Below are 12905 nucleotides of genomic sequence, written 5' to 3'. Positions count from 1 at the left end.
TCATTTAAATATATATATGATGAAACGAGGGCACTGCTGAATACTGACAAGGACTAGGTTGCCTGGGCAGATAAGGGAATAATGAAATAATTGTAGAAGAAAAATGTCTAAAAATATGAACTCTGAAATTCTACCAAAGGACATTTGCTGTAAAAAAGCAATGCCAGTTGTGCAACAATGGGTCAAAATCACCGCGTGATACAAGGTCGAACAATTTCTCATGTACCTCACATACTGAAAAGTGAGACATCTGTGTTGGTGAGGGCTAGAGATGGGGAATTCTGTGAACTTTTAAAGCACAGTTTTTCTGACTTTGCAGACTGAAACAAATTCTGTGTTCATTAGCACAACTTTGGGTAGGGTATCTTGATAAATGGGGTTGGGAAGTAAACCAAAAAATCTTCCAGTTATGAGAATAAGCATGTTTTCTTCCTGTCAACTAAGAACACAGTTTTCTCAATTTTATCAAGTAACTTTAAAACAGCAAAGACAAAAAGCCAACTTTGTTGGGATCTTATGTCACTATATTAGAAAAGGTACCCATACAGAGTGCTGGGATACCCCTTGTTCAAGGCTTGGCTTTATATTATTGTATCATTCTGCATTATCACTGTATAAGATTGTATCAATTTTCTCCAATACTGCCAGGGTGACATGGACTCCAGCTGGCAAGATTGTTCTTGGTTTGATTTAAAAACACAACTTTGCTGGGCACTTATGAACATTCAGTGAAGGAGCTGCATCACTTTTACAAGTGATGATATCTGCTGTAGTCACTGAGATTCACGGTGTGAAAATGGCAGATGGCTCAAACAGTGCATGTTCCAGGATAAACTGGCATGGTCCTCTTCCCCCCTGTATTAAGTTGATATTATGGATGTAAGCCAATTTTAATAACAATTGCACGGTACAGATTGAGTAAATGTAAATGGAAGTGATTAGAAAAAGACAGAAATCTCCACTGCAGAGAATTGGCACCTATCTTCCAGACCCATCAAAAAAGACAGTTAAGTAAGAAGTGACCTAAGATAGTTAAATACATTTCTAAACCAAATATTTATAAAATAAACAGATGATTTTGAAAAACAAGAAAAACATAATTAACATAGATTTTCATGACATGTCAGAGCATTATCAATTTTTATGAGTAAATGATGTTTTGAAGATAAGATTTACAGTACAAGTTTTAAATATTTTAAATAAATTTGTTTAGAATAAACATACCAACCAAAAATGGAAAAAAGCTAATTATGCAATAAAAGTGGAGTCTAATATGTCTATTGCAGTATAACACTATTGACAATACTTCCATGGATTTTATGAGGTGCATTTTAAATGCCAAGTGGATGAAAGTTATATGAGTCACATAAAGCACACCCTATAGGTAGATACTTTGGCAGCTCTTAAAAATAAATGCAAATTCGATCTCTATTATTGAAGAGTGCTCATACTGAGGTCTTTCATGATCCATTAGTTGAAGCGCACAGAATTCAGAGGGGAAATGTAGCTCATCTGGAAAATAGCCAGGATAGTCCATATTGAATATGTAATGGAAAAAGACAATTCAGAGACACTCAGAGAGAAGTACCTCTTTGTGGTTTATAAAAGGCTAGAGGCTTGTATGGATTATGTACATGTTTGGGCTAACTGTGCACTCATGGCAACAGGATGTGATGTCTGTGCTTGGCTCTTTGCTTCTTGAGCAAGAGGAGGCACTTGTATATGAGTCCTTACAAAACTGTAACTCTCCATGCATCTAGTCTAAAATTCAGGCTCTGTTAAAACCATGAGCTTTTGCGAAGCTAGTGGTGGTTGCAAATGCATCTTCTAAGTGAATGGAAAGTACATCTGATAATCCATCTGCATCATTGTCTGCTCAGTTCATTCCTGAGATACAACATGGACACTCAATACATCCAACCTTTTCATTTTTTAAATAAAAAAACAAGGGCAAAGCTAAGACGCACCTTAAAGGAACAATATATGCCTGCAATGCCTCTGTTTTTGCTTGTTCTGAAAGTGTTATCAGCAAGAAACACTTCTGACTTCTGTTGTAACAGTACTGAGTGAATACAGTATTTCTACTGACGTTTTAAACACACTGACCTTAGTTAATATTGTGTCAGTTGGGTTTGCATTAACAAACCTATGGGGGAAATTGTCAGAAAGAAGAAAGAGGAAGGATCTTGATGTATAAAACAATTAATATAAATATATATTTAATTTAGCCAATTATTTTTTTATTATACCTACCCAATTTGCGATATACAATATAAACATTCGTTTTTAAGACTTGACTTCCTGTCCACATCACCCTTACTACTTGGGGAAAAAGGAGACACCCAATATGTAGAGTGGCTTCTCCACATGCAGTGCCATTTGTTATTTAACCCTCTGCAAGCTCGACAGTACCTGAAAGGAGAGTTTGCACCTACTGGAGGAGTGGGCCTACTCTCACTTACATCACTGTTTCTCCTTACATATATTATTTGATATTTATTAACTAGAAAAGTCACAAATTCTGTTCTAAACCACTGTTTGCATTAATCTTCAACTACATCACTCATCTTTATGTTGAGTAGTTCGTTCATCGCATACCAGGGAAAACTGGCTCGTGGTAGAAATCTATTGAATGATAGTGTCTCTAGGCATAAGCAAAGAATTTTATTGACCATGTCAATTCAGATACACTCCAGAGTTTATCTATGTTTTACCACTGCAGAATACATTAACCCTTACAATCAGATGCTTTCAATTCAAGCCTCAAAGGAGAGATACTGTGCTGCTGCCTTAGGCAAATTTTGGATGAGATGCAAACTTCCACTAGAAGCTGTATTCATAACACATTCAATAGGAGCTCACTCAGAGGAATGAATGGTAAACACAGCACAACGAATCATAGATGGCTTGTCAATACAAACGAAGCCAACCTTGTAGGGTAATTTTATTTATCTGTTCTGGCAGCTGTTTCTATCCATAATATTTTTTTATTTGTAATTAAATCTCACGCAGTAATTTCTGGTTGAGATACTACATAAAGAGTAGCAAAAGTTTATGTTTAAAAAGGATAGAAAATGAGGGCTGTTATTTTCCACTGGAAAAAATGGTACATGCTTTATCTGAAAGAGTTAATATATCAGCTTTTATACTGATTTGGGGAAATAAACATTAAAAGCCCTATTTTTAATAGGAAATATAATTGGAAAAAGTTAAATTATACTCCATATTGTACACAGAGCATCGGATTTAATTAGACATTTGGAGGAAGGCACTTAGGGCAAGTGTGTGGCATTTGTTTTGTACACAGAAGTACACTAGGGTGTAATTTATCTAAATGATAAAGACTGAATAACATCAGTGTTTACATATTTAAAATGTAAAAACCCTGTTGAAACTCATACACTTAAGTGTTTTTTTCACATTCTGTCTAAACTGTCTATATCTCTGCGCATATATGTGAAAACTGATAACATAATATTATTTTTTCTTGTCCGCTAGTTTTAAACATGGTGATAAGACATAAGAAGAATCTTTCTTAGATAGGCTTGTTCATGCTGTCTGCAGCTTAATTCGTTACAACATGGGTTTGAATTTCTAAATTGCCTGAGGGAGAGATAACTTTATCTCTGAGCGAGGTAGGCACACACATACGAATGTTTGTGTTAAGGCTGAATAATAACAAGCTGAACTGTGTTTTAGCTGACAGTATGCCTGAACAATTAGCATTCATCACAAGAGAAAACTGAAAAGCTGTACCACGAAGGCTCTTGAGTTGAGCCTTAAAACAAATGGGTGAAATGCGAAGAGCAATTTCTGTTTGACGAGACCTTTCCACGACCACAGGCATTGCAAACATAGACTTGTCCCTTCAAGACCCCATGAAGAAGATTGATTTTTAAAATAAAATAGTAAGTGCCTGATCTGTTGCTTGGAGTTTGCCTACCGATGGTGCAGTGTTCTCCATTCCAGCCCTGCTCACATTCACACTTTCCATCTTTGCAGGTGCCATGTTTCACGCAGAGGGGATTGCAAACGCGCTGGTCACATGCCATCCCGGTCCAACCTTCTTCACAGCGACATACTCCACTCATGCACACACCATGGGTGCCACAGTCAACGGAGCACACCTCTGTAAAAAGCAAGAGCACTTTATTTACAAACACACTCCAAAAAAACTCAACCCAGCCAAGTGAAGAGCTCTCACGTTGTAGAGCTCATTGTACTGTATATACATCTAGGGATTCAATCCAGAGCTCTAGAACTCGTAAAGTGTTCAACAAAAACAACAGGGTGTCGGGGATGCGGGGAATTCTGTTTGTGGGGCAGAGCCACTGTCGTGAAGCTACGGATTTAATCATCACCAATTGCTCTGCTTGGCTAAAGAATACAGCAAAAGCTACACTGGCTGGATTCTTTTCTGCCCACCAGATTGAGAAATAGAACTTGGAGATTAAAAAATTGTTGTGTGAATTGTCTTTACCCTTTCCAAATTGTCACAAGTACAAAATAATTGACTTTATTTCTCACGAATTAATATAACTTCAACTCCCACGTTTTTCTTTACCTACCTTAAAACTCTAGTGAAGTCTGTGTGCTAAAGCAAAAATAATGTAAATGATATAAAAAAGACTTTAACTTCATTTGTGAAGTTAAAACTTCAAATTTCTTAAAAGAATTATACATACATTAAATGAAATGAAATTCTGTTCTCTGAAATATTGTATGTTTATGACTATAATTAGCAAAGGACAGTGAATGGTTGTTTCATGAGATGAACTTGTATGATTTGACTGGTAGTAATCAATTAGTTCTTCCTTAACTTCAGATATGCGCTAATGCTATTTGAAAGGCTGTATGACTGAATACGTAAAGAGTTTTCAAATTCCTTTGTTTTCAGAACTGACACACTGTACAGATCTTTTAGATTTGGAGAGAAGGCAATTTATCTGACGACTCCTACAGGGAACAAAAAGAAATTGTTGCAAGGCATTTTCTTTACAGCTGCGTTCAGATATTCATTGAGCTTAATTTTCTTTCGTTGGGACATCAACTCTTTTTTATTTTCTTCACCATATTTCATTTTTTTCCCCACATCCTAAAGAAAACATACTGTATACAATGATACACCAAGGAATGTAACCATCAGCATGATTTAATTGGTTAGGAAGTCCTTCAAAGTTTGCTGACTTTTGGAACTCTTCACAATGTAGTCTCAGACCATTGGAAATTATCTTTTCTACCAGAGCCCATTTTTGAAACAACTAAACCTTCCAATCCATTCCAATGGAGGGCCCCACTAATTTGTTTATTACATCCTACAAAAACAAACATGGTCAGACTAAATCCTAATTCTTCACATGTTCCCCCAACTCCCTACTAAAGCAATGAAAGTGTTTTTAGATGCATTGTTACTGTCTCATTATTTGAAATGCACTGCTGAGTACAGATGGATGCAGCTCAGTGTCTATTTGCTCAAAGGCAAACATTCCCTAAATGTGACAGATGTCCCCTGCTGGCCAGATGGGCTTATGGCAAATACACATACACAAGGACAGTGATTTCAAATCTATTACAGGGGAATTTTCTCTTTGGCTGTGGCGTAGCTGAAGGTACACAGGACATGAAAACAATCAGATTAAAGGTGATTTCTTTATAATGCGCTAAAACCAACCCCTTTTCAGAATCCCAGTCACTTCAAATGGATTTCTGCTCATTGTGAATTCTCAGCTGGAAAGGGTATGTGTACATTTCCAACAATCTATTAAGAGATGATCACTGCCAAAGAAAAAAACTGCGGCAGGAAAAGAGGATTAATAGGAAGCAAGTCCTCAGAGGGATTAAGGGTTATTTCTGCTTTCCAGCATTCTTGTGAACTTCGGGGAACGTCTGTTTTTCTTTTTGTGCAGGAAACTAAGGTTTGAGCGACACTTACCCACAGAGCAGTCAGGTCCCATCCAGTTGGGGTCACAGCTGCAGAGGCCAGTGTCGGGGATAAAGGCCCCGTGGCCATTGCACTGGTCTGGGCACTGAGCCCGCTGGAGCTCACAGTTCAGACCCCCCCAGCCAGGCTTGCAGTGGCACTCCCCATTCACACATATGCCATTGTTTGAGCAAGTGGGGTCCAAGCAATCCACTGCAAGACATTATCCAGACAGAGAGAAATCATCCATCAGAATAAAACGGCTCGCATCAGTTTCAGGCTCACGAAGTGCTTTAGCAACCTCAAGCCGAGCCAGGAGTTTTCAGCATAAAAAAACACAACCGTTTTTTTTTTAAATGGTCCTGAACTGTCAGCAGACTGCAAACACATAATGCATCTTCAGAGCGTTTAGAAGTGTGAAACGGGTCCTGAAATAAAACAAGTGCTGTTGTCTTTTGGGTTTAATCCTGCGAAGGTTAAACCTCCTTTTTTTATTTTTTAACCATTTAATTTAAGAGAGGACAAGAAAATAATCCAGTTATCGCTGAATATTCTGACACATAAAACTTCATTACTTTATTAAACAATTCTCATTACTCCCACGAATTCTATTCAGCTTAATTGTAGAAGCATGACAAAGTGTGGAATTTACAGCTATGACAAATATAATCAAAGTTGTCGTTATCAGAGCATTTTTTCACATCAATACAACTGACTCTGCTTCCAATATGAATTAATTACACCTTTATAGCATTCATCAAAGAAAGGAATCTTCATAGAATTATAGTATTACTTTCATTTTACAAGTGCTCACAGCTCCTACCCAATGGATTACAGTACGTTTCATTACTTCAGATATGGTGTAAGCTTCAATAGCACTCCTACATCACAGTTGCAACTAAATCTTTAGTTATTTTCTCTCCCAAGTAAATGTCATTTAAATTCATACTGCCCATAAAATTGACAAGAAAGTGAAAAGCTATCTATATACTTAGAGTGAAAGCCATGCGTCAAATATTTCTCACCCTCACCCCCCCTTCACCTACAGTACACTTCAACTTTGGTGACTACCTCTGACAAAATACCTCCCATTTCATTTTCTTGTGACAAAGTCATTAATAGAACCAGCTTCTGTTTATGCTGCAGAAATTACAGATCAAAAATATCGATTTCAGTGTCACTGTGTCTTCAGGTAAATTGTTTGAGTGACTCCGGAGCAATGAATATTAGATATAAAAACCCTGCTGTAGCACAAGAAAAAAAAAACTGCTGACCCTGTCTCTCAACCCTTCACCCCTTCTCTCCGTTGAGTTTCATTTCTCTTTCTCTAGCTGAACTTTTAGAAAACAACGTATGAATCAACTTCAGGCAATTCGTCTTAAAAGCCTGATCAATAAAATAGATTTCAACCCTTAATAAAATTTCTGATGTATTCGCTGCAGTTTTGTGCTTATCCTTCATCTAGGAATAATATAATCCTTAAGTGGGTATGATAGAGAATTCCCAAGAAGGCACTAGTCATTATGGATTTACATTCAATGTTTAAAGCAATTTTGCTGAATCAGAACACTATAAAAGTTACCAGTAATGGCAAAGATCCCATTGCCTGGAGAAATTAGCTCCTTTTTTATTTATAGAAAATTGCATGGATAAATCACTTGAGGAAGATTACTCCCCATAGTTCAGTCAATGAGAAGAACAGAACTTATTGCTGGAATAGAAACTAATTACAGGGCTGCCTCTCCATCCCCTAAAAACATAATAAAAAAACTGAACACTTAACAGAGACGTTTTTGAAGAATGTTTGGAGCTGCCATCGATAAGCTTCTCACCGTGGCTTTGGAGAGTAAAATTATATTTCAGGATTAGCAGCTAAAGGTATCGACAAAGTATGGATTAGCGCTTTGTCTGCTGTTTTACTCAAAGGTTAAGTTTCACATAAAACAAATTAGTAAATGTGATTTTCACCATTGTGCTTCAAAGAAGAATATTTATCATGAGCAAAATAACTTGATTAAAGAGAGAAAGGCGACGCAGCAGGAACTGCTGTGGTTGGAGGCTGCGATAAGTGTCCCGGCTTTCAGATCTATTACGCTGGGCCTGGGTTTTTCCCTTTATGTTCATGATGTCACAACCCACAAAATTAATTAAACAGTACTGTTGATGCTACACGCTTTAGGCAGAAAACACTTATTTATATTCCTACAGTGTTACAAGATGTAAAAAGAAACTAACCCTGCTTTTACAATGAAATGTTTTGAAAAATGAAAAACCTAAACAGGAAAATGAATCATTTGGAAAATATCTTAAAAATCTGCTATTTTGTCTATTTTTTCCATCTTAGCGTTAAACTGTATTAAAAAACACATATTTTATTGTTTCCCTGTCTCTTTCAGCACTAGGAATGTGCTCTTCTAGGGCACTAGGCGTGACCACTGTTTGCGGGAAATTATTATATGTTCAGAAATAGTGCAGAGTTTAATGTACAACAATAAATACTGTAACACAGAATGTTAACGCAGAAACATTTAAGGATTAAGTTAACATACTTCAAAAAACAAGTTACGTTAGCCACCACTTTCTGAAAAACATGTTTTAGCTGAACTCAAACAAACCTTTTCATGAAAAACAAAAAGTACAGCTGAGCACAGGGCAGTCAGTTTTAAGGTGAAAAGTAACACTGCATCTTCCATATCCAAGAAAGGAAAACTGATTATATTAAAATGAAGAAGTCAAATTTGGACCAAAAGAGAGCAGACCAAGTGCAACACAAAAATGACACATCTCTGACATGTCCATTGGAAACAACAAAGGTTCGTATCAAGGTTGCATGTTTTCATTGTAAATGGAAAACGCAAAAAGTTAAACGGTAAGATTTATTCTTTCCAAGGCCTACCTTCTCCGCAGTTCTCCCCTTTATATCCCAGGGAGCAGACACAGGTGCCATCTGTACAGGAGCCATGACCCCCACATTTGGGATCAATACACTGGTTAATGGGAACATCACATTCTGGCCCTTTCCAGCCACTGTAGCAAATACAGGCTCCTTTGTCATACTGGCCATTTCCACTGCATAAGACAGGGCAGGCAGCTGCAAAATAAAATGATAAATGAAAAACTTGGTTAGTTCATATTCCCAGGAAAGTTTGAAACCCTTCAGTCATTTATTTATATACAGTACTGTATATATAATCTACTGACAGCAACCTGGAGGTATTGATATCTTGGCTTAGGTTGAAATGAGTGTTTTTATTGTTTGATAGAAAATGTATTTAATAAAATACCAAATACAATCTTTCCAAAGAAGCAAAACATGTTGAATATCTTTCACCAATTAACCTATACTATATACTGTACATTTTATGTTCCTCTTATATGAGTCATTTTAAATCTTTGGGCAGTAAAATATGAACAAATGGAATGGTAACAGTACAAACTTTCAGAAAACCCATCCACCTGTCCATTATCTAACCACTTCATCCATTTCAAGGTCACAGAGGAGCTGTTCCAGTGTGAGGTGGGATGAACCCTAGACAGGCCTACAGTCCATCACAGAGCACACAGAAACACACTCTCACTCACAACAGGGGCTACTTTCCCAGAAGCTAATTAACCCAGAAGTATGTCTTTGGGACTACGGGAGGAAATCAGAGCGCCTGCAGGAAACCCATACAAACACAAGGAGAACATACACGCTCCACAGAGAGAGCACCCCAGGTCTGGAATTGAACCCAGGCCCCCTGCACTGCAAAGCAGGGCTGCTAACCATTACACCATCATGCCACCCATTTTTAGAAAATACATGAAAAAATTGACATACTGTACATTATTTCAATGACAACCTGAAAATACCAATTTGTACAGAAGGGAAAACTTTACAGGGCAATTTGAGTAAAGCAGCTCGCTCAGGGGTACAACAGCAGTGTACCCGTGACACTGCTGCTGTAGCCCTGACAGCAGTTAAACCCATAACACCCCATTCCAGCATCCAAAGGATCGTCAGCTACTTCATTCTGTTGTTTAAATTGGATTATTAGTTCTCCATTCAGTCTGGGCATATGAAAGGGTGAAAGGGTTGTGTTACTTTACATGCAAAGAATCCCCATTAATGTCGTTTGAACTTCCTTAGCCTTTAATGATATACTCTGCTTCTCTGTAAGAACAGTTAAAATACGCTTTGGTCTCATGGTTAAAATGGTTTTACAAAACAGATGTATTCCACAATTTAATCAATTTGACTATAAAACTTCACTGTATGGGGTGATGACAGGTGGTACAAACAGTAGCAGTGGCCTAATGCAGGTGGTACATATTGTTGAGATAAGCTCTTGAAGTGAGAGTCTGAGATTCAGTGATGGTCTGTTTTACTAATAAAGCAAGGGATATTATAGCTATTATGCCTCCATTTCAGATGTTTTATCTCCACTAGCTAACCTAGTCAATTTTGCAATGTGGCCTGTTGGCGACCAGCAAGTAATTAACTTGCAGATGGGCCCTCTTCTGCATGCTGGACCCGGGGCAGATGTATTAGTTGCTTTCTAAATTTACATACTAAAGAGGCCTCTTTTATCATGATTAAACACTATAATAACACGACTGACAGCCCTGCACTTATGCTTAAACCAATTTATTTTCAACTTCTCCTTCCTGGATATGGAATAGATTTTACTTCAAGAATATCTTCAAGTGCCTACAAGTGTCTATGTTTTTTGTCATCTGGGGTAAGAAATTCCTACCTATGAATGTTTTAGGCCATACATGTAGGTTTATTCAAAGAGATGAGCCAGTTTAATATGGCGAGATTTAACTGGGATTATTTATTCTTACTGAATTTATCTTGTTTATATTTCTATTTCCTATACAGTATACCAATAGGGGAAAAAGGAAATAGAAAGAATATTAAATAGAACCTATTGATCACAGGCTTAATAGTAAACTCACCAACAATTATCTTTGTCTGACAGATATTATACAGTATGAAGACATTTTAAATAGTTTGCAAAGTCAAACCACCAACCCTGAAGCAAGTTGAAACCAAAGCACATAAACTTCTGTGCTGCATGGACCTGGGTGTCAAAGGGAGCCTCTTATATAATCTGTATTTTTAGCAACTAGCTGCTCGTAGTCCCTGTGGTGTTCCAGAAACGTGGTTCATTGCACAAACGCACTAGTGCATTAACCTCCCGCTTCTTAACAGTAGCAAGTTTAATCCCTCAATGCTGAGCTGGCTGGTAACTAAAATCACTGGGAGATATCAAGAAGGAACTCTCAGTCACTAAAGAAAACTTTGTTATTAATTACAACTGCCTTTTGCTTAATTAACGAGGGTGGTTGTTTCATTTGAGTTTTCTTCCTTCACAGCAAGACTGTTGCTACTGGTGAAGCATGCTGGTAAATAGTGTTTGTGTCTCGATTGTTAATTACGTACCACAGTTTCATGGAAGAAAAAGACACAAATGCTTAGAAATAACAGACATAATAAACATTATTTAAAATGTAGCATTATTATAATATTTAATTCATATTTAACATTTTTATATGTGTGACACTGTGTAGTGGAAGCTGTGCTCATTTCACAAATATATAAATAATAAACTTAAGGATATACTGTACACATTAGGATATCAGTAAGAGTTTAATAAATTACTTACAATACTAGTATACTAGAAGAAAACAGCTTTTTTTTTCTGATTTTCTCTGAACCCTACACTACACTGTTAAATAAACATCTTAAATAAGGAAAAGCCAAATTTCAGCATACTTGCAAATTAGAATTACTTAGTCAATGTTTTTTTAAGTACAGTATTCTGTTTTCATGTACAGTATTTCATAATATTTAGTTTTAAAGGGAGCAGAGATTCTTCTCTTTTAAAGAGAAGGGGCATTTGAAAAACCATACAAACAGCTGAGACCTCCTCAGGATTTGACACATTACCCATGGTCTATTCTTACGAAACCTCCCTTGGAGAACACTGCATATGTATAATGTATCATAGACTTTGACCTTTTATCTGTTGAAAGTCTCTGCGCGTTTCTTTTAGGAAATAAGGATTTTTATTAATGAGCAGTGACTGATACTCATGATAAGTGCTGTGACAGTTAAATGTGGTCATGGAGTGTTTCATATAGTTTTATGAGTTAATAATAATAAAAATGCCACATATAGCCATATGAGAAACACATTGTGTGTAGTAGGCATACTACTTAGTGTGAATATGATTAATGCTGTTTTTTTTCATTCCAATTTTATGGTTCTTTTTTCCCTACTGCACACTCCACAATTTTGACCTCAGCCTTTGCCTTAATACATAAAACTCTAACCAGGATATACCTGGAGGCGGTAGAATCCTGTACAGACCAATTAAACTTAGAAAGCTCTCTCCTTCTCTCTCTTATTACAAATGTAGTATCCTTTCACCTTCTGAAACTTTACTGTAAAGTACTTTTTATTTTAAAGCACTGAACGTATTACCTACAAACCACTCTACAAAATCACTGACATATACAGTATGCTGAGTCAGAACAAGTTAAGGTCACTGGGGTTATACAGCATATACACGGACAAAGCATACGTTAATCACTTTTAAACTGTTTTATTTCACCATATACCATACGAATTGTGGACTCCTGATTAACCCTACAAGGACAAGATTTTGTTCATCATGCATGTTATACCTGATAAAGCCTAAAGGCATTTCTAACTTGGGTCTGGACTATGCTATATCATTAGCCAGTTGAGGCCAGGAATCCCCAAATGGTGGAACATAATTTGTCAAGCACTACTGTGGTTGGCTGGGTGTGACTGGCCACAATGTCATGACCAGGGCCTGGGTCATGCTGGTAACTGAGAGTTTGCAGGTTTGTCTGTGAAAGTGACATTGCTCCTCCAATCAATACTCTTCTGCAGGTGCCAAGTGACCCACTGCATGGAAATATGTGGATATCTCTGAACCAGGCATGTTTTTGAAGGACAAACCATCTGATC

General features: G+C 37.0%; 1 protein-coding gene across 13 annotated transcripts in view; it reads right to left on the bottom strand.

The window, feature by feature from the left end:
* The window catches only part of LOC102695531 (teneurin-2), an 822495-nt gene that overhangs the window by 56208 nt on the left and 753382 nt on the right, over positions 1-12905 (bottom strand). For all 13 annotated transcript variants that reach the window (XM_015349967.2, XM_015349971.2, XM_069196089.1 and 10 more), the window contains 3 exons: positions 8817-9011; positions 5933-6133; positions 3944-4129 (listed from right to left, as the gene is read on the bottom strand). In XM_015349967.2, the coding sequence (XP_015205453.2) occupies positions 3944-4129; positions 5933-6133; positions 8817-9011 (582 nt within the window). The remainder of the gene's footprint in view (positions 1-3943; positions 4130-5932; positions 6134-8816; positions 9012-12905) is intronic.

The sequence above is a fragment of the Lepisosteus oculatus genome, chromosome 11 (genome assembly GCF_040954835.1).
Source record: "Lepisosteus oculatus isolate fLepOcu1 chromosome 11, fLepOcu1.hap2, whole genome shotgun sequence".
In the NCBI taxonomy this organism is placed as follows: domain Eukaryota; kingdom Metazoa; phylum Chordata; class Actinopteri; order Semionotiformes; family Lepisosteidae; genus Lepisosteus; species Lepisosteus oculatus.
Note: the sequence above shows the minus strand (reverse complement) of the source record. Positions and strands in the feature narration are given on the sequence as shown.